We start from the raw sequence: 20,531 nt of genomic DNA on the forward strand, positions 1-20,531 counted from the left end.
GAGGGGAGAGCATAAATCCAACATGTTACATGCTGGAAGGTGCACCCTGTCTTGGCATCCTGCCCCTGATATCCCAGGCAGAAGGAGCCTGTGCTGCACTTGGAGCAGGGAAGAAGCTGCAGCAGCCTCAGTGCAGCTGGGAAAGTGCTGAAAGAAGCCACCCCAGCCAAAAGGGAAGGGATGCTGAGTTGTTAAGTTGATTCTGAGGTTTAAAAAAAAAAGAACACACAGCTGAGGGTGGCTGAAATCTGGGGCAGGCACAGCTGAGATCTCAACTAAAGATGTAACCGGGGCTGCTGCTGGTGGGGTGAACTCAGGGAAGGATTTCCAAGCACCACAATCCAACCCTCAGGTGTTTTCAGAGGAGACTGAACGTCCTGTCCTGCTCCAGGTGCATTCAGTGGTCTCTGGCAATGTTGGTTTTTGAGGGGTGAGCGCTGCTGTTGTCTCCTGCCTTGGGAAGTGCTGCCATGGTCCAGAACTCCTGCCCTGCTGAGGTGTCCTGTGGCACAGCAGTGAGGCAGGTCTGCCATCCCTGTGTGTCCTCCCTGAGGAAAAAGCTTTCCCTCTGCAAAGCCATGTAAGTTGTGCTGTCTCTGTCATGCCTGGTTTATGCTGAGAGGGATCCTACACGGGTTTTACTTTGTCTTGGGGGGTAACTGTGTGCTTTCTGCGTGATTTTAGAGGCTCACAAGGAAGAATTTAGTGGGACAGGCTGGAAAGAGTCAGGTTTTGTGTGAACTTAGGGCTCAGTTCCTCGCTTTCTGATTGCCTGGGGGAGTTTGGGTGAGTCACTTCATGTTGCTATTTATGAAATAGGGAGAATTCCTTTTTTTACCTCACAGGAAAATAGAGGTGGTGAATTAAGCCTGAGTTGCTCAAGTGCTGAAAAATCACAGCTGTGGGAATAGCAAGATAAGCAGAGCTGAGTTATTGAGTGCCCAAATAATGACATTTGATTTAAAGTAATTCCGAGGGTGGGTAAGGTTGGGATGGAGACAGCCCCAGATTTGGGTGAGATGTGTGCACACCACAGAGCCAATAATCACTGAAAGGAGACAAGGTTAGGCATGAATTACCTTGAGTTTTCACCAGATTAACTCCAAGTTTGTGACCCTGCTCCTGTTTGATCCAAGGACTTGTTCTTTGTCGTGGTGCTGAGGCATCCATCAGGTTTAAGTTAAATTAATTAGAAGTTAAGCTATTGAACCAGAGGAAAAATCAGTCCTTAGACTCAGTCTAAGGAGGAGACAAACTGGTGAAGAGAGGAGGCAAATTACAAGGCTGGAAAGCAACAGGCTGTGGAGAAATCTAGGAGAGAAGTGAGTGGCAGTTTACAAGAGCTCATATAAAAGTGATTTACATGAAAAGATAAATGTAAATCAAACTGATTTACATTTACACTGCTGTAAATCAAAATTATTTACATTTACACTCCTGTAAATCAGAATGATTTACATTAGAGATCTTATCTAAGTGGAGGAAATGGGAAGTGCAATTAGTTTTGTGATATCTGTGTTTGATACGTCCTAAATCTTGGCTGCAGCTTAATTAGTTCCTTGTTATTTCAGTACCTTATTCTACTGCTTCCAGGGCTGCAGGGCTTGTTTTTTCTTTGAGAAATCTAATAAAGATCTCTCAAATAATGGATCAAAATTCACAAGAGAATTCCTTGCAAGGAGATCAGGGAAGAGCTTAAGACGGAGACAGGTAGAAGAAATTCTGTTGGCTGCTTGGATTCCCAGCAAGTTGTGTGAAGTTCAGAAAAGAGGCTGAAGTTTGAAAATGTCAGGATAAATTCCATGTTATTTGTGTCCTTAGGGTTTGTTTATGCTACATCTTCTGCCTGTGCCCCTTTCCCCTTGGCACAATGAAGTTGGTGCCAACGTTCTGAGCCCGTTTGCCTGCAAGGGGAGGCACAGCAAAGATCCTTGGGGGGGGAAGGGTCCTAATACCAGTCAACCCCCTCAGGAGCTTTTTCCCCTCACAGATGGATGCCTGATGTATCACTTCTAGGGAATTTTTTAAAAGTGAGGCTGAAGTCCTTGTTCTGGAGAAGACTTGGAGGCTGCTGAGCTCTCAGAGGGTCTGTGAGCAGAACCCTGATGCTCTTGTAATAATGTCAGGGTGAGTTTCCTTTTGGATCCAGCTCCAAACTCCAAGTCAGTTGGACTTTAATAGTTAAACCAGAAGGTACAAGGCTCTTTTGTCACATAGGAAGGATGGTTAATACTTAGACTCAGAGCTTGTGTCCTTTATTTGCCCCTCTCACCTCCTGGCTGACAAGAACAGCTTAAGATCAGCTCTGCCCTGCTGGGACTGGGCACTGTCAGAGTGACTGTGAGTGGAAACACTCTGTTCCTCAGGTGCCAACATGGTTTTTTCTGTTGGAGTTTCTGTCTCTGCTGGGCTGGTGTTGGTTAAGATGAGACAAACCCTGCTGTTCCTTGCACATCCCTGAGTGCAGGGGAGGCTTGACAGACCTCACCCAGGAACACCAGGAGGAGGTGTTTGAATGCTTTAATTATGTAATAATGTTCTAATGAGGCGTTTTAATGTCCCTCCTTCTCCCTGTCTGAGATGCTGGGCAGGCTCCTCACCCTCCCTGCTCCCAAGAAGTTTCAGTTGTGTCACTGCACTTGGCTTGCAGGCCTGAAAGTCGTGGTCAGCCCAGCTCTGGAACCCCTGGGAACGCTGGAATTCTCAGAGTGTTGTGGCAGAGAGGGGCTGGGATGCCTCCTGGGACCTGCAGTTTGGGGGGAGCTACCCAGAGATATTCCCCTGGTGTAACCACCCTGCCGTGGTGCAGAGTTGTTTCACACTCCAGCTTTGCTTTCCTGCTCACAAGTTCCACCCAGGAGTTTTCTTTTTCCAGGCAGGCACTGCTGTGAGGTGCCAGCTGGCTGTTGGGAGCCAGGCTGGTTGTTCAGGAGACTAATCTGGGTTTGTTCTGCTTGCACCTCCTTCCCTTGGGTACCAAATGTGGAGAAGGAGGGCATTCTGAGAGAGGGTGTGTTGGCACTAAGCCTGGCTTAGGCCCTCTTGAGATTGCCTGAAAATGGTCCAGTTGTTGGCCAAATGAAGGGCAAGATCAGTAAAGAAAGACAAGGCCACTGTGGGCTTCTGTTGCAGCACTAAAACTTCAGTTCTGCCATAAAATCAGCCATCAGAGAGTCTCAGAGAACTTCCCTGGTATCACAGCCAGAGCTGGGGGGTTCAGGGATGCAGAGAAGGGAGGGGTTTGCTCAAATCTGTTAAAGAGTGTGGCCAGATTCCTGCAGGGAGTGCCTGTTATAGAACTTGCATTTTCGACTTTGCTTTAAACCTCTAGATCAGAGTTTCCCAAGGTGCAGAAAACACTTCATTTGATGGGGCTGCCTTTTTAAGTTGGCATGTGCCCTGGGACACATACAGAGGCTGTAACTGCCCTTCAGATTTTATTGCATGTGCCCAAAGTTGAAGGATTTGGGAATTTGAGCTGTGCTAGTAATTTCTCTCTTGGTACCACTCATAAGAACTATGGATGTGGTAATCAGGGTTTCCTCAAAAAGAGCACTGTGTAGGCAACACCTCTTTTGTCTCCCTGTCAGACAAAACCCACCTTTCCTCGTGCTGGGAACATTTTAACTGAGATGTCATCAGAGAGCAAGATGTGCTTGTGAGTCATGTCATGAATGTGCCTGGTGCTCCCACTGCAAAGAAAAGCTCTGGAATTACATTGTTCCCTGCTCCCATCCCGTGTGCTGTGATTGATTAATGCAATAAAACAAAGGTGGTGTTCAAATGAAACGGGGCACAGCTCTTTGGGAACCCCTTTTCCAATCTCTTTTCCTTGCCAATAATTGCAAATCTGGTTTGCTACTGAAATATTTTGTTAATTATTTGCATACAGTCATTCCCAGGCTATGTTCTGGGACCTGGTGTGGTATTTAAGTGGAAGCAAAAGGTGATCTCAAGTGCACAGAACTCAAACCTATAAATCTCACCAACACTCAGTTGATAGAAAAGACAAATAGTTTTAAGATATGTGTCTTCAGTGTCTCTGTGGCCATTGAAGTCAAAATGCAGTTTGAAAGGGGTGTTTCCCATTTCAGAATAGTGCCTGGGAGGTGGAAATGGGGCCTGTGTTACCCACTTATCAACAGAAGACTAAAAGGTGATGCCAAACAGACATCCCAGCTGAAGAGGGGACCAGAGTGCCCCAGTTTATGCTCGTGTTGACTATTCAAATGAGCAGATGGAGCTGCTGATTGTGGTGTCTGTAAGGAATAAATGGCATCTCTTCTGCCACCTTTATTACAGGGGTTTGTAATTCCAACCAGTGGAGTGAGAAAGGAGTCTCAAGGCAGGAGCCACTGGGGTTGCCACAGCTTTAATGTGCCTCGATTGTTAATAAGGGCTCAAAGCTTTCAAGCTTCACCTAAAAGTCCTGGGAATGAGGTGGAGCAAAATCTCCTAATTTACAGTGACTTTTCTGACATGCAGTGGGCATGTAAAGTTAAATAATCGAGTGATTAGGTGGGGAGAAACAGTGCAGGGATAAGGAAGCTAAAACCCACTTGTTGAGCCAATAAATTGGCAGACAGGGCTGGCATATGTTGAAGGGCAGAAACAGAAGGCTTATTTTTGCAGCCTTTTTTTTTTTTTCTGCCTGTTCTCCCACCTCAGTTTTTTGAGAATCTGGGACCACAATAATACGTCTAAATCGGAGCTGTAATTGCTGTTCACAGGCTTTGCAGCTTGATGGCTTAAGGGAAGCTGGATGCACAGAGGGAGGCTGATCCTTCTGCCCCAGGATGGTGCTGCCTCAGCTTCCCCTGGGACTCTGCAGGTTGTGTGAGTGGTGGGAGGGGATCTGGGAATAGCTTTCTTCAGCTCGAATGCATGTGCTTGTGCCCTTACAGGGACCTTTGCAGGCCTTTGTTTACAGCCATCAGCTGTTTCTGGAATGCAGCTGCTCAGTGCAGGATATTTCTGCTTAATTCTCTGTAGGAACAGAAAAATTCCCTTGGAATCCAAGGGCAGTGGTTTGAACTGGGAATTCAAGTTATTCTGCATTTCCTGGGTGAAACATCCTCCTACTCTTAAGAGGTAGCTGCTCTCTGTTGTACAGATTGTTCTCAATGTGAGGCCTTGAACAAATCAGCTCTTTCCTACATTTACAGTCAGCACCCCCCCCCCCTTCCTCATGGCCTATTCCATGCTTTTCATGCTATATATCTTTGGCATCTTTAAGTATTTGCAATGCTTACCTTGGAAAATAGGTGCATCTTTACACTTCGTGGTCAGCTGCCAAAATGGGGAAGTACCATTGAAAACGAGCTTGGAACATCTTTTTATGGACTTCACTTCTGCAAGGCAACCTCTGGCTTCCTTCTCAGCTAAACACCCATGCTCTTCCCCAAGGCTTTTCCCCTCTCTTTCAGGAAACTTGGGATAAGCTGTGTTAGCCTCCCCCTGCTGATGGACAGTCCAGCTCAAGAGAAGTGATGGTTGGTTAACTGGCCTTGAGAATTCCATTATTAACCTCAAATTCTCTTGGTTTCAGTAGAGAATTCCTGGTTCTCTCAGGTTTTTGCATCTCATCCTACAGCAGCATCTCTGGCAGAGGCTTGGAGGCAGCTGTCCCTTTAAAATTGAATCGCCTGTGATGGAAGAAATCTGAGAGCAGAGAGCCCAGATCAGGCTCTTTGGAGACCTCTCCACAGCTCTGCCTTCTCATCAGCCCAGTCACTGCTCCTTCCCTCGGGGGCCAGGCTGCAGTGACTCCAACCCCAGTCAAAGCCACCCAACCCCAGCTCCATGGCATTCCCTGCTCCCAGGGTGGATCCCGAGGTCCCGGCTCTGTGCTGCTTCCCCCCCGGTGCTGCTGTGCGTGTGTAACCCAGCTGGGATTTCCTCCTCCTTGACTCCAGCAGTGTCTGTGCTCCCTGGCTGCTGAAGTGACGCTGCCCCAGGTTGCTGGGGAGCCCTGCTGGCACTTGGACAGATCCCCCCTTTCTGCAGATGACTGTAACCGTGTGAGTGCTCGCTGACCTCCGCCTTTCTTCTCTGCCTTCTCCCCCTTTTCCTTGTTTTCCCCCCCCCAGCCGTTTCTTTTGGGCCTTTGCAGAGTGTTTGTTGTGCATTTTGGTGATGAGATGGCAGCATGTGTCCCCCCACTGCACCAAGGTCAGGCATTGTGATGGTACCAGCTCAAAGTCTGCCCTTGAGCCCCTCTGCTTTTTTTTCTTACAAGTTCGTTTTCCTACAAGTTTGGCCTAATATTTTTCCTTAAGCCTTCTCTGCTGCTTGCTTTCCCTTCCCTGTCCCTGTGCCCTGTCCCAAATCTTTGGCAATGCTAAAGATTTCACTCTCCTGAACCCCTTCCTCTTGTTTAAATGACAGGCCACGTGAATACAGGCGTGTTGGAGAGATACGGGTCTGACAAAGCTTCTAACGCTGTAAGATTTCATTATTCCTTCACTCTGGAAAAGGACCCTTGCTTCAGGCTTAGACATGAGTGCTCAGACTTCTTTACATGAGCTTGAGGAGGCTGTTCCTCAGTGCAGCACCTGCCACCCATCAGTGTCCTCAGAAACCAGGGGTCTTGATTCTGGGTCCCCAAGGAATTTGTGGGATGTGACAGTGTAGGAAAAGAGGCATCCTCTGCGTTGTGCTCGTGTTTGCAGCCTGCCAGCCTTTGTTCTGCCCTGTTGTTGATGCCACTGCCACTGGAAGAGCCCTCAAACATGCCAGAGGTAGTGAGTGACTCGGGCTGTGGGAGGTTTTCCCTGCTGAGCTGCAATGCCTTCATTCAAACTGGAAGCTTGTGTTTAACCCCTGGGTCTCGAGCTCCTGCTTTATCTCCTCCTGTCTCAGGTTTGAGAAATGAAGGATGCAGGACCTTTCTCTTCCTCTCGTGGACCTGCAGTCATTGCTGCAGTGTGTTTTATATACTTAAAACCAAAATATTGTGGTGTGTGTTCTTGCTGCAAGGGTTTCACCCTTTTCTCTGAAACATTAGGTTATGTTTTGTCCAGGAGAGGATGTTGCATGAGGTCCAGCTGAGTACAGAAGGCTTGGTTTCTCCATGTGTGTCTGTGAATGATCCCTTGGGCAGCGCCAGCCCAAAGCCTGAAGGTTGTTGGACTCCATATAAAGGTTTAGGTTGATGTGCTTGAAAGATTTAAATTACAAAGAGTCTTGGATTTAGGCATTTAAAAGCACTCTTGATTTTTGAGAGACCAGACGTTCAGCTGAGTGAAAATCTTGCTTGGTTGAGGTGTTGGGCTGTGGTGGGATGAGACTTATTTCAAGCCATGAGTTATTCCAGAATCTCCTGCCCTTAGTGAAAGAGCAGATTATCAGCTATCACATTACTGCCTTTTCATGGTGGCTGCAAGTTCCTTGGTGAGGAAGGAAGGTAAAAATGAGAAGATGACTTTTAATTTTCTCATGAATTCCAACAAAAGAGGGATTTTTTTCTCTGAGGCATGCCATGAGTCATGGAGCTTTCTGTTGGCCTGCTTTTCAGAGTGCATGAGTCTGTGCTGGGGTGGGAGAGGTTATTGCACCATCCTCAAGCAAATGGAAGGTTAAGAATTCAAACAGGCAAGAAAATGAAGGGGGGAAAAGAGCCAAAAGGCTCTGTGAGAAAGCAGCAGTGCTCTTTGATTATAATATTGCTCGAGAAAGCAGCAGTAACAGTCTGAATCATCCCAGTTTTTTCTGCCCTCCTGACACAGTGATATATTCTTCCTATTCCCGAGTCTCTGTATGATTTTTCTCCTTTTAATTTTCCAATCTCTTCTTCCAGTGGTCCTGCCTTTGTGCTGTGATGCTGTTCTCCCTTGCTCTCCCTTCCACACCCCCAGGCTGACAAACACTGCAGTCACACAGCTCAAAGCAGTGGCTTTTCTGCCCTGGGCAGCGACTACAGCTCCCATGATGCCCAGAGAAGTGAAATCCATATTTATTTATTTTTTTTTTTTTCTGGAAACGAAGTCTCATGTGACTTCCCAGCTGCTGCAGCAAAGAGGGAGTCCCCTCTGAGATTGTTTCCCGGGGAAATGGAGGTGTGCCCTGGCTCCCAGAGTCCATGTGGTTCTCTCTGACAGCAGGGGCTGTAACGCTGCAGAACACTGCTGACTTCAGGAAGGATTCAGGATTTTACCCATCTGGCACATTTTCCTGGGGATCTGTCCACCAAGGTGCATTGTTAACAGTTCAACTCTCTCTCCCTTACGTTCTGGCGTCCTCTGTAGCAGTTCTTTCTTTCTCCCCATAACATTTCCTAATTAGTTTCTATTTTCCCTCCCACTGGTTCTGTCACTAACAGGTTTTGTTTTGTGTGCATGTTTCACAGAGACACAGGGTTAGTTTGTTTGGTTTTTTTTTAATTGCTTCCCCAAGTCCTGCAGACTTTCCTTTTTTTTTTTTACCATATGGGAGACTCCAAGTGTGGCTGAGGTGGTGGCTCACAGGGAGCACGTTACACGCTCTGCCTGCAGGTCACACACCTTTCCTGGAGAATTAATCTGTCTGAGCCCTCTAAGCCCCTTGTTTGCACTGTGTGGGTGTTGATAAGTGAGTTTTTCAGGATCTTGGAGAGGTGGGTCTGCTCTGGTGAGTGAGGAGCCACAACTGCAGTGATGGGCAGCTGTAAAACCCCTCTACAGGGGATGCCCAGCTGGCTGTGAGTGTGACAGTGTTTGAAGGGGCAGTGACACTGGCAGGTAATTCTTTTAAAAAGCAATGTTTTCTGATTTTTAAGGTGGCAATTATGAGCTCAAACCCCGGGCTAACAGGACCGTTGCTGGGGCTATTTATAGAGCTTTAAATTCCTACCCAGAGCTCAAGGCTGTCACAGTGGGCTGTTCCCTTCCCAACAGTGGACTTCCTCGGGAGATGTTTCCTGTTTGCTTTTAAGTTCCTGAGCTGCTGGAACTGCAGAGAGCCTCTGCTGTGAAGGGGCTGACGTGGAAAATCAGCTTTTTTTCTGAATCACAAAGCCTTTGCTGGTTCTTTAGCTTAGGATTTGCTGCAAGTCCTTCATGGAGCTGCTGTGGGGGTTTTTTTTTTTCCCCCCACGCTGCTGTGAATACTTGCAGCAAAATGCACACAAGTAGACAGTCCTTAAGGGATACCAGTAACCCTATAAAAGAGGGATTGAGGAGCAGATTGTCCACTTGCTGTTTGTCTCTCTCTCTGTCTGCACTGGATGTTTTATGGTTACTTTTCACGCTCCAGTATGGCACAGGAGGCACTTGGAATTCATTTAGTGGATGACAATCCTTATCCCAGTGAGTGGAACCAGCTTGGGTGCTGTGGGGATTTTTTTTCCCCCCCTGTAGCATTGGGTTGGGTGTGTTGAAGCTGTGTTACACTCACAGCAATGCTTGGGATGGAGGTTAAAATGTGTGTTCAGAAAATGGGCTTTATGTCCCTGGTGAGCAGGAGGTTGGTGGATTTTAGGGAATCACAGGATGGTTTGGGTTGGAGGGGATGTTAGAGATCATTATGTTCTAACCCCCTGCCATGGGCAGGGACACCTTCCACTAGCCCAGGTTGCTCCAAGCCCTGTCCAACCTGGCCCTGGACACTTCCAGGGCTGGGGCAGCCACAGCTTCTTGGGGCAACCTGTGCCAGGGCCTCCCCACCCTCCCAGGGAGGAATTTCTTCCTAATATCTACTGTAAACCTCCTCTCTTTCAGAGCATTTGTATATTCTGAGCACAGAGGTGCAGTGTGCCAGCTCTGATTTGTGCAAGCACGAATGCCTCGCAGCAGAAACATACCAAAATACACATTTTCTGTGTGCCAAGACAGGACTTGGCAGGAGTTTTCGCTGTGTTTTCCACTGATGGCCCTTTTCAGAGGTGGTCTGAGCGCTGAGGACCGTTGCCTGTTCCCGGACTCTTTGCACTGCACATCTGCACACGGGGAGGGGGGGGCGACATCTGGTTTAGAAAAAAAAAAAGATTAATGCCAGCTCCGTAAAATATTTAATACAATAAAACCCGGGGGGGGGAGAGGGGGAGAGTGTGTGAATTCCCGTGCACGGGGGAACAGGAGTGGTCTGGTTTTGCAGGGAACGAGCTGCCCTTGGGTGTGTGTGCAAACTGCCTTGTAAAGGCTCCGCCGGTGCCCCCCGGTCTTTGTGCGCTCCGGCGCGGTGCCTGCTGTGCTGCACCGGGCTATGAATAAGCACTTTCAAGCGGCGATGTTTTCTAGCCCTCGGAGGCTCTTAATTTGCCCGAGCTCCGCAGTGTTTTCCCTGCCTCCCTCCCAGCCAGGATTGCTCACGTCTGGCTGGCTGGCGCTGCCAGAGCGCTCCGGGGAGCTGCGTGCAGCGCGTTCCCTGGCCGGCTCTCCGACTCCTCCAGGCTGATTTCCCGGGGTAAAGTAGGCCAGGAGGGGCTGGGAGGACCAGGGAGGGAGAAGCTGGGTGATGGATGGGGCGGCGTGAAGTCACCCTGCTCCGCCAATCCGGGCAGGGCCGCGCAGCTACGGATGCCTCTTGATGCCGGGACCGGCCTCACCTTAGCCGGGGATCTGGTGCTTTGCAGCCCGAGCTGAGCGTGCACCAAAGAGTTACTAGTTCAGGCCCAGTCGGTTTGGGAGTGTTGCTCTGAGGTGAGTGTGTTCTCAGCGGGATGCAGCTGAGGAGCCTCCACTTTTGTCTCTGCACGTGCCACTCACTCTCCCTTTCCATGATCTCTGGTATGACTGTTCTGCACCATCGCTTCTCCACCTGTCTGGCTGATCCCCGGCACTTTTGCCTTCCCTACTTCAGTCCTTCTCGTGCCTGATCACTCCTCCTTTTTACCTGTGCACTGCCCAGAACCCACTTGCTTTTCTCCCTTTCTCCTGACTCCTAAAATACCCACTCGGGGTTGGGGGGGGGTGTTGTGTCATTCCCCCTTCCCGTGGAGCCAGAGGGAGATGGGTTGTTCCCTTGCTCCTGCAGAGCTCAGACTTAAAAGGGAAGCTGGGAGGAGGGTCCTCTGTGTTCCTCAGCTTAGACCTTTGGGTGGTGGCAGGGGGGAGGAGTTGGGGGGGATGGCAATGACTCAGGTCTTGTGCCAGACTCCGAACAAGTATCTAAATTGGGACTATCTGCCCGAGATGCCCTTCTGTGGGGGCAGGAGGGAACGCTTGGAACGAGCGCTGAAGTGACTCTTTCATTGTTCTCGCCCCGCTGTCAAGTTGTTCCCCTCGTTCTTCTTCATCCTCTTTTGACTTTCCCTTTCTCTCCCCTCCCTTCTCCCTCCTCCAACGCTCTTTGTTTACTGATAGGCCAAGCAGAAAACATGGAGACGTCTGATATGGCGACAGCAAAGGTAGGATGGAAATGCTGCCGTCCTCACTGTGCGTAAGTGGTCTCGCTTGGCAACTTCTTACTTTGTCCCTCAACCTTTTTGCTTTCTCCTGACCACCCTCCCCGATGCTGGGAGTGCTGGGGTTGAGCGTTGGGATTTAGGCTCTGGGAGGATGGTACTCAGTGGCCACAGTCCCCACGTCGCTTGTGCTGTAAGGTTGGGGAAAACCGTGGAATGTCGGTGCTGTAGGTGAAGGTCGGGGGCGGGAGGGAGGGAAATAAGGGAGCTTGTGTTCCTGCCGGGGCGTTCTGAGGTGGGAGCAGGGATGCCGGCAGACCTGCTGGATGGCAGAGTGACACTAGAGGGTGCTTTAGGGGCAGCTTTCCGCTCCCAGGGACCGAGAAATTCCTTCTGGCAGCCTCTTTCTTTTTTTTGGAGAAGGATCTCGGGGGGGAGTGTCGAGGGAGAAAGTAATTCGAGCTTATGGATGCATCCGCCCTTTTCTGTGAGGCTTCTCTGTTGCCTGTGCTGCTGCTCTTACCGGGCTGTGGGTTCTGCTTTTCCTGTGGGCTGGCAGCCTGGAAATCTGGGAATGGAGCTGGATGGATTGAGATGGGCTTTGTGAGGTGGAAATGGCTTTCGGGATGGTTTGGTGACCTGGGAAGCACAAGGCCACTGGTCCATCATGGCAAGGACCACTCATGAGGTCTTTACAGCAAAGAGGTTGTTTCTAGAACGAGCTGGCCACCAGTGTGACTCCTTGGGATCAGAGCAAGGTTAAAGTGCAGGGAATGTGCCTGTAAAACGTGTCCCGGGCTTTTTTTCTCAGCAGGGCCTGAAGTTAAGCCTGGCTGGAGAGAGGCAAAGGGGTTTTAACCCTCTGCTTTTGAGCTTGCTCTGGCTGGGTCCTCGAGCATGGGGACATGGGTGTGCTGTGTTCCAGGAACCAACTCCTTCCTGGGCTTAGAAGTCCATGCTCAGAACCCCCCCTGTGGTGCTGCTGACAGATTGAAGGGCTTATGACTCAGCCAGAATTCCAGCTGAGTTTTGCCTTTCACATGTATTTCTGCTAAGCACTAACTGCTTCCAATCCCATATCCCAGAAGCCTGGGTGGAGCTGGTGCCCTGTTTTTCCCCAGGACCGGGTTAAATACAGGTTTTGAGTTTTTACTGTCTGCCAGTGAGTTTTAGGAGGTACTTCTGGGTAAATGTTGCTTTCTAAAGGTGAACTCATCCTCACTGTCATGTTGGTTCAAGCTTCAACTGTTTGTCCCTGCAAACCCACTTCTAGGGCTTGGAAACAATTCCCACTGAGATGCTGAAGGGTCTCTGGCCTTGGAGCCAGTTGAGTGACACTTCATTTCAGTGAGAGCTGTGGTGGCACTTTGGAGATCTCAAGCTTTATTGTGTTGAAAAACAAGACATTTTCAATGACAGAAACAACAAAGCCACTTGAAAATTCTCTTTGTCTGTACCTGTTATTTATGGTTTCGTGTTTTTAACTAAAGGCAAACATGATCTACAGTGTCAAAGCACCATCTGAGCATGAATGTGCTTAAAACCTATTTATCTTTTCAGGGAAATGCAGCTTGAGTGAAAAACTGAGTCTAGTGTGAACCTCCTGAAACAGATGCGTCTTGGAAATTGGTTATGTAAATATTCCTGGAATGTGTACAGGTTGATTTGGACTTAACCATAACAAGTGCTGATGTTTAACCCCCTATCCTTTGTTGAAACCCACCTCTTCTTCCATGGTCTGTTTTCTGGCTTGGGGTCAGTTACCCCTGTTACATTTGGTTTGGAGCCTCCAAGGGGTGATACTAATTTTCCTTAATTTCTGCTGGGGTCAGTCTGGAAGAACTGACCTTCTGAGGGCGTTTAAGAGCTTTGTTTTCTCAGCCTGAAGTGATCCCAGAGCAGCCCTGGGATGGGATATCAGGATGTTGCTGCTCTCCATTGTGTTGCTTCCTTTGCTGCTGAGGCACCTTTGGGGGTGTCTCCAGAACTGGCATTTCCTGACACACCAAAGAATGGGCCCATATTTAGCTCATTAAAAACAGAACTGCACTTTTCACTACTGAGTAGCCCGTGGTTTTAATCCCAGGGTAATCCATCATCCATCCTCATCTTGAGGCTTTTCAGAACTCTTAGGGGACTCAGAAAACCATCCCTTTTTATGCTTTGGGGCACCCTGGGGACAGTGACACCTTTGGGGGCTTTGCCACCTCCCAGCTGTGCTTTCAGGGGGTTCCTCCTAAAAGTAAAATCCCAGATTATTCCATCCCTGCTCCTTGCTGAGTGCCAGGGGGGAAAGCAGATAACCTGTTGGAGAGGGGGGGGGAAACCAGGTCAATGTGGAGCTAAAAAGCTCCTTGGGAAGACATGAATCACTTCTCAGGTGATGAACCAGTGGGAGTGAGGGACATCAATCACAGAGATGCTTTTTATCCCCCCAACACTGAAAGGTTCCTGCTCTCTGTGCTGCAGGGACACACTTAGAAAGTCCTCAGACCTTTTAGGGGGTGGGGAGAGGTATTTAAGCACCTGATTTACTCGATTCCACCTTGAAGGAAATGTTCCTGTTCTCAGCTGTAACAGGAATGATGAGTGAAGGCAGGCAAGGTGCCTGTTTACAGCACCACAGAGCTTTTGCTTAGAGATGATTTCCTTGGATTTATTAGATAGCACCTGGCTGGGATTGCCTGGGGAAGCGTGTGTGAGGGGAGGAAGACAATAGGGAGTGCAAAATAGCTGTCTGTGAATAAAACAGTGCTAAATATTGAACACTGTTGTATGAATTTTAATTTCTGGAGTTGCCTCTGTGCTTCCAGCTCCCACCCAGGCTGAAATGCTGCACAAAAATTGCCTCTTTCTCCCATCTGAACCAGAAAGCAAGAGACCTGATTCATGCCTGTCACTTCGTACAGATGTTCCTGGCTGTGCAGAGGGCATGGAAAGCACTGTTTTATCTGGACAGGACCATTCAGTGATTCTTTCATCCAAGTAGGAGGTCAGGGGAAAAAAAAAAAAGAAAAGTAACTCTGGTTTTGTGTATTCCAGCCTTTTAAAATTCATGAGGCTTTGACAGTTTGTACTTGCAGGTCAGGAAAACATCCGGTCTTTTTTTTTTCTAACCCCCCCCCCTTTTTTTTTTTCTTTTTCCTGCTACTCATAATTTCCAAGTCTTTCTTCAGTTTGAGAAAGCTCTGCATGGTTTTTACTTTGTTGCTGTTTTTAGTGTCTGTGTGTGCTGCTTGACTTCCTCATCCTCACTGGTGCTGGAGGCAACCAGGAGCCACAAGGGATCTGTCTGTGTTCGTGGCATTCTTGCTCTGGACCAGAAATACTTAAAATATTACTGGCATCAAGCCAGGATCCAAATTATCTCGTTTAATTCTTTTTGAAGTTTATGAGAATTTTGCCTGGGGGAAGGGACAGGGGGTGAGGCAGGGCAGGACACCACATAAACTTGCCTTGTTATTATTTATTGTTTGTGCTCTAGCAAATGCTGCACCTAATAAAACAAAAGATCCCTTCTCCAAATTAGAATCATTTGAATTAGGGTTATAACATAATTAGAATTACATTCCAATAAAATTATTTGATTTACAGACTTTATGGCTGGAAGGGAAGAAGAATTTTGACCTAAATAACAATGGCTTGGGGAAAGCTCTTTCTCATGCAAAACATGACCCTCAAAGATATTTTCACTTATATCAACATTTATACAGACCAAAGCAATATATCAGTGATGTTTATTACAACCACTTTCTGAGTGTCTCCTTAAAATCCACAGATGAGTGAGAAGACAGGGATTTAGGGCTTCCCCTTTCCAAAGCAGAGGTGTGAAGCAGAGCAGGGTTGGATCTGTCAATCCACAGTTCTGAGTGCTTTCTTCCATTTTCCTGCTTTGTGGGATGGGTGCTCTGGATGGAGTAGGTTGATAATTTATCTGGAATTCTACTTGCATGTAACTTATAAGTATTCTTAGCACTGTGGAGGTGGAGAGGGTGGCTGTGCATAGCCTGTCTCTCTTGATATCTACACAGGTTTTTTTGTTACCTTATTGAAATTGTCAATTTTTTTTTTAATCCACTGGAATAGTTACGTGCAGAGGCTGGAGGAAAGGAAAGGGCTTGTCCACGCAGCATTAGCATGGACAATTAGCCAAGTGAATGTGGGATTGGGATTGGAAAGAGCAGCAACACCTGCTTTGGGGATCTCTGGAGAGGGTGGGTGACCCCCAGCCCCTTGCAGGGTCCTGCTGTGAGGATTTGGGAGAGCAGGTCCCAGGGGAGTTGTGGCAGAGGCAGCTGCACCCACCAGACAGGTGTTCCAACAAACACCTCCTGAGTGATCCCTCTCCTTTGATAACTCCCCAACCCTCACGTTATTTGGCAAAGAGGAAAAAAAAAAAAGTGCATGACTGCTTATCTCTTAATACCTTTCTTGCCTGAGCTTTGATTTCCAAACATGTGACTCTGCAGCATTAGTCTGTCCTAGATTTGCCAAGCTTGCAGGTCTCCTGACCCATTTTACAGCACTGTGATTTGCTTCCCTCCTTGACAACCTGCAGGCCCCAGAGCATCTCATGGACAAAAGCCAAGGCCAAGCCAGCACAGGCTGGTCCTGATGAGGGCTCGAGGCTGGGATTATGTGGGGGGAGATTTAAATGTATTTTGTTTTGGTTTGTCATTGGGCTACGTGTGTGTTCAGCTTTATGGCCAGATGAATGACTTTTGCCCAGAAATAAACCAAAAGGTGTGTTGCCAAGTTCCTGCTGGGATCAGTTCTCACAGGGGGTGTTTGGGATCTCCCCCCTGCCCCGGGGCTCTCCTGCAGGCACTGCCCACACTTGCCTTCACAAGTGCAGTTCAAGATGATGCTGCACAAGCTGCACTTTCACCCTCATTGCTTCCTCCTGCAGTAACATCTCACAAGTGTCTGGGAAGCATTTTAGGGGCATTTAGCACTGAGCTGAGCTTTCCCATTGCAGCTGAGCTCCCCATTTTAGTGTTACTCACACGGGTTCTGCAGCTTCAGCCCCAGTGCCACGATCCCGTTTCATTTCACCTGCCCTGGAATGATCAAAGCCCCTCAGAAGTGACTTGCTGCTGAATTCAGAGCTGAGCTCTACTGCTCCCCATCTGTTCAGGACTTGGGAGAGTCAGAAAAAAGATCTGGTGCTGTTATTAGGTGAAGTAGGAAAGCAAAGAACCACATTTGTTGCTTTCCAAGGGGGGTGTGGGCATCACAGTCTGTGTTTCCTTGGACAAATTTCACAGAAAGCTTTGAAAACCAGAACACAGACACTGAATTAGTGCTACAAGACCCCTCCTGTCCCCTGAGCAGTGAACAGAGAGCACGTGGTGATTTTACAGGTCCAGGTTTTTTATCAGTACACTTGTCCATCATCTGCAGCCATGGGGATGGGGGTATCTGGGTGCAAAAGAATGGAAAAATGCCTTAAAAATACCTTCAAGCTAGTAGAATATTTTTATGTATACATAGCTCTCTTTACCACCCCTGAAGCATGAATGCCTGTAGGATTTACAAGCAAGACTCTTCCTCTCCCAAGGCCAAAGATGTTCAGAGATCTCTGTATGGAGTAAGAGTGCGTGTGTTCATCTTGGGCATTCCCAAATTACTTCACTTTTTGAAGTAATTTAAATGACCCTTTACTAAGAAATAGTTAAGCTATAGGTTATTTGAAATATTCTGCCCCATTCCCTGTGAATTGGTGTGCTGGAGCAGCGGGCTGTGTTCAGATGCTGCAAGATGAATAGAAGAATTCCCAGAAAAAGCAGAGTGTATTGCAGGAAACGTGGGTGGCAATGCAATAACTGGCACTTCCCCCTCTCTGCCAGGCCTGGCCCTGTGGCTGCTGTGGTGCAGAAGGTCTCTGGTAACGGGGTGGGGGGGAAGAGGTTTTGGCTCTGCTCTGATAAGTGATGAGGCAACAACGGCTCCCTTGTTCCACGTGTGCAAGAGCAGTGGCTGGCACCAGATAAGACACCCCCCCCTCCAGCTCCAGGGCAGGACTTGTCCCCTGCCCCTCTGAAGATTTCAGTTTCCATTGGGAAATTCAGGTTCCTTTTGCTTTCTGTGGCAGTTGTTCCTCAGGTGGGTTAATCCATCCCTGTGCAGAGAGCCCTGGGGGGGACCAACTCTCTTCCCTCCAGGGAAGCTGGAGAAGGGACTGTTTGTTAGGAACTGGTAGGACAAGGAGTAATGGCTGCAAAGGGAAAGAGGGGGAAAATTTAGGTATGAAATGAACTGATGGGACAAGGAGGAATGGGTGCAAATGGAAAGAGGGGGAAAATTTAGGTTAGGTATAAAATGAACTGATGGGACAAGGAGGAATGGGTGCAAATGGAAAGAGGGGGAAAATTTAGGTTAGGTACAAAATGAGCTGATGAGGCAAGGAGGAAGGGGTACAACTTGAAAAAGGGGAAAATTTAGGTTAGGTGTAAAATGAACTGATGGGACAAGGAGGAATGGGTGCAAATGGAAAGAGGGGGAAAATTTAGGTTAGGTATAAAATGAGCTGATGAGGCAAGGAGGAAGGGGTACAACTTGAAGAAGGAAAATTTAGGGTAAGGTATAAAATGAACTGATGGGACAAGGAGGAAGGGGTACAACTTGAAAAGGGGGAAAATTTAGCTTAGGTATAAAATATCTATATAAATAAATAGTGATATAAAAAAGTTCTTTACCACGGGGGGGGGGAGGCATCGCAGTGGGTCGCCCGGGGAGGCTGTGGCTGCCCCCATCCCTGGAAGTGCTCAAGGCCAGGTTGGACCAACCTGGAGCGTGGTGGGAGGTGTCCCTGCCCACGGCAGGGGGGGGGGGGTGGAACGAGCTGCTCCTTACGGTCCACTCCAACCCCTTGGCACATACCCTTGACTGATCCTGATCTAAACTCGATTATTCTGCGATAGCGCGCTCAGGAGGGACAGGTCCGGGGAGGGCACCGATGTGACGGCCCGGGAGGAGGGGGGTGGCGGAGCAGGCGCATCCCCCTCTCCCGGCGCTGTCGCGGCGGGCAGCGCGGATGCCATGGGATGCTGCGGTCCCGCGGCTGCTGCACATGCTCAGCAGAGAGCGGGGCGGCTCAGCCGCTGGCGCTGCTGCTGCGGGGAGCCCTGAGCCTGTCTGCGGGGGGCTGGGGGTGCCCCGGGGGCGGGGGGCGGCCGTGCCCCGGCGCGGGGGGCTCGGCGCATGGGGCTCGGAGCTCCCCGCGGGACGCTCGCCGGCCGCGGCTCCTCCAATATGTCCTGGGACCTCTGGAGCTGTCAGTGGGCAGACAAGGACACGGGCAGCGGATTATCGTGGCTGTACTAATGAAAGGGTTCAAGCTCGCCTGGTAAGCGGCCGGGTGCCGTCCCCTCCCCAAAACGCCCGTCCCCGAAATCGCGCTCCTTTGGCGGCCGCGCTGCGGGGGAAAGGGATGCGCGCCCCGCCAAGTTCCGCTGCAGCATCACCCCGGGATGCGGCTGGGAAAGGAGGGAGGGAGCGGCCGGGAAAGGCTCCGGGAATTAACCATGGGCCGCTGCTGTCCGGGCATCTCTGCGCCAGCATCGTGATGCCCCTGAGCCTCCCTCCGCGCTGGCTGCATCTTCCTCCCCGCTGCCGCCACCCCTTCCCCTCCTCTGCTGTCGCCTAAAATCAGTTTAAGGCATCGCTTGCATGAATCCGCATCCGTGTGTGCTCACCTGAGCCCCTGCTCGTCCCCCGGGGCTCGGGGGATGTTGGCACGCAGAGAAAATCAGCCTGCGAGGGTTTTTGGTTTTGGTTTGTTTTTTTTTTTTATTTTTCCCGAGGAAAAGTGGGGGAAAAAAATTTGTTTTGAATCCTGCCTGCGTGGAATGGCTCCTGCTCGGCTTGTCCTTTAAATAGCTGCTTTTTTGGGGATGCACCTTCCTGGCGTGTTGCTGTAAGGACGTTTATTAGAGTTGGGAACCGAGAGCTTCCAGGAAGGTACCAAAGTGCTCGTTAATTCTTTGATCGTTCCCGGGTGTTTTGGGGGGAAACTCTCCGGGTTTGGATAAGTGGGCAGTGAAAGAAAACATTGTGTGGGTGAAAGTCAATTAACAAAGCTGTGTATATGTATATCTGAAATGTTCACATGTAAATATTTTGTTGGTTGAGCTTGTATTTTACACGGGTACAGAAATATATCCATACATAACAGATATGGATGCAATTACATCTATCTAATATAAACTTAACCAACAAAGACTTATATAAATCTTGCGTATATCAAAACTGGCTTAAACCTCTAGGATGTCAAAACTACTTACTTGGAATAAATAATCTTTTAATTATTGTCATGAAATTGATTTAATCAGAACTTTATCAGATGGGAACGGCTCCATAGTTAATAGTGGAATGTGACTTTGTAATTTGGGCAGAAGTAGATGTCAAGAGCAACGGGAAGGCCTGTTTCTTTTCCTTAATCCTTTTTTCTCTGTAATGAAAAAGGAAGTAATCACAGAAATAACAGCCTCTCTCAAGTGTGCTGCTTTGCATCAGTGTGAATGTGGTGCTTTGAGATCCTCGCCTGTGAAGTGTGAGAAACCAGGGAAGTTGTTTTTTATTTGTTGTTTTGTTTATTGTGGCTATTTTGATTTTGGGGTTGGTTTTTTTTTTCCATATAAAAAAAAATAAAAGCACTACAGCATAGCACTAGGAGGCATCTTGTACTGGGCCCCAGGGGACGGACTAGAGCCAGGGATGACTCAATAGGTCATCTCTTTTCCTAATTTCTGTAATTCTTTTATTTAATTACACTGACAGCCTTTGAATTTTCCCTGTGTGTACATGGCTGTGTGTAACACAGACTGTACAAATGGCACAGCTATTGGCGTTCGAAAACATTACACCTTTTTTTTTTATTTTATTTTAAATTCAAAAAAAAAAAAGCCCAATTCTTGCAGTGCTTTGCTGCTTTCTGGGCCGAGGAGTTGCATAATAGCTGAGTGTACTACCAGGAGAGCAGAGCATGTGTTGGAAATGCTGGGATCGTGGGGATCTGCACTAACATGGCACCCACTGCGTCCCTCCCCGGCCCTCCCCATCCCTCTCCACCTCGTGTGATTGCAGAGCTTTTGTGTGCCCAGCTCTGTCCCAGCCTCTCTCCCAGCTCACGTTGGAGGCAGCCTGGGAATTCTGTCACAGCAAAGCAGGGGAGGGAGGTGGATCCAGGGCTGGCTGGGGACATAAGCAG

The 20,531-nt window shown here is 48.7% G+C and overlaps 1 protein-coding gene across 8 annotated transcripts in view; it reads left to right on the forward strand.

Annotated features, from left to right (window-relative positions):
• GRAMD1B (GRAM domain containing 1B) overlaps window positions 1–20,531 on the forward strand; it is a 95,227-nt gene that overhangs the window by 14,246 nt on the left and 60,450 nt on the right. Inside the window, exon 1 of one of the 8 annotated variants that reach the window (XM_032709401.1) lies at window positions 11,306–11,323. The exons of 5 other annotated variants lie outside the window; for them this stretch is intronic. Coding sequence is in view for 1 of the 3 variants with exons in the window: in XM_032709400.1 (XP_032565291.1) it covers window positions 18,646–18,668 (23 nt within the window). In the remaining 2 variants the exon portion in view is untranslated. Of the gene's footprint in view, window positions 1–11,305; window positions 11,324–18,497; window positions 18,669–19,264; window positions 19,283–20,531 lie in introns of those variants that run through there. 2 more of the 8 variants (XM_032709400.1, XM_032709405.1) reach the window with 2 other exon arrangements.

The sequence above is a fragment of the Chiroxiphia lanceolata genome, chromosome 23 (genome assembly GCF_009829145.1).
Source record: "Chiroxiphia lanceolata isolate bChiLan1 chromosome 23, bChiLan1.pri, whole genome shotgun sequence".
In the NCBI taxonomy this organism is placed as follows: Eukaryota; Metazoa; Chordata; class Aves; order Passeriformes; family Pipridae; genus Chiroxiphia; species Chiroxiphia lanceolata.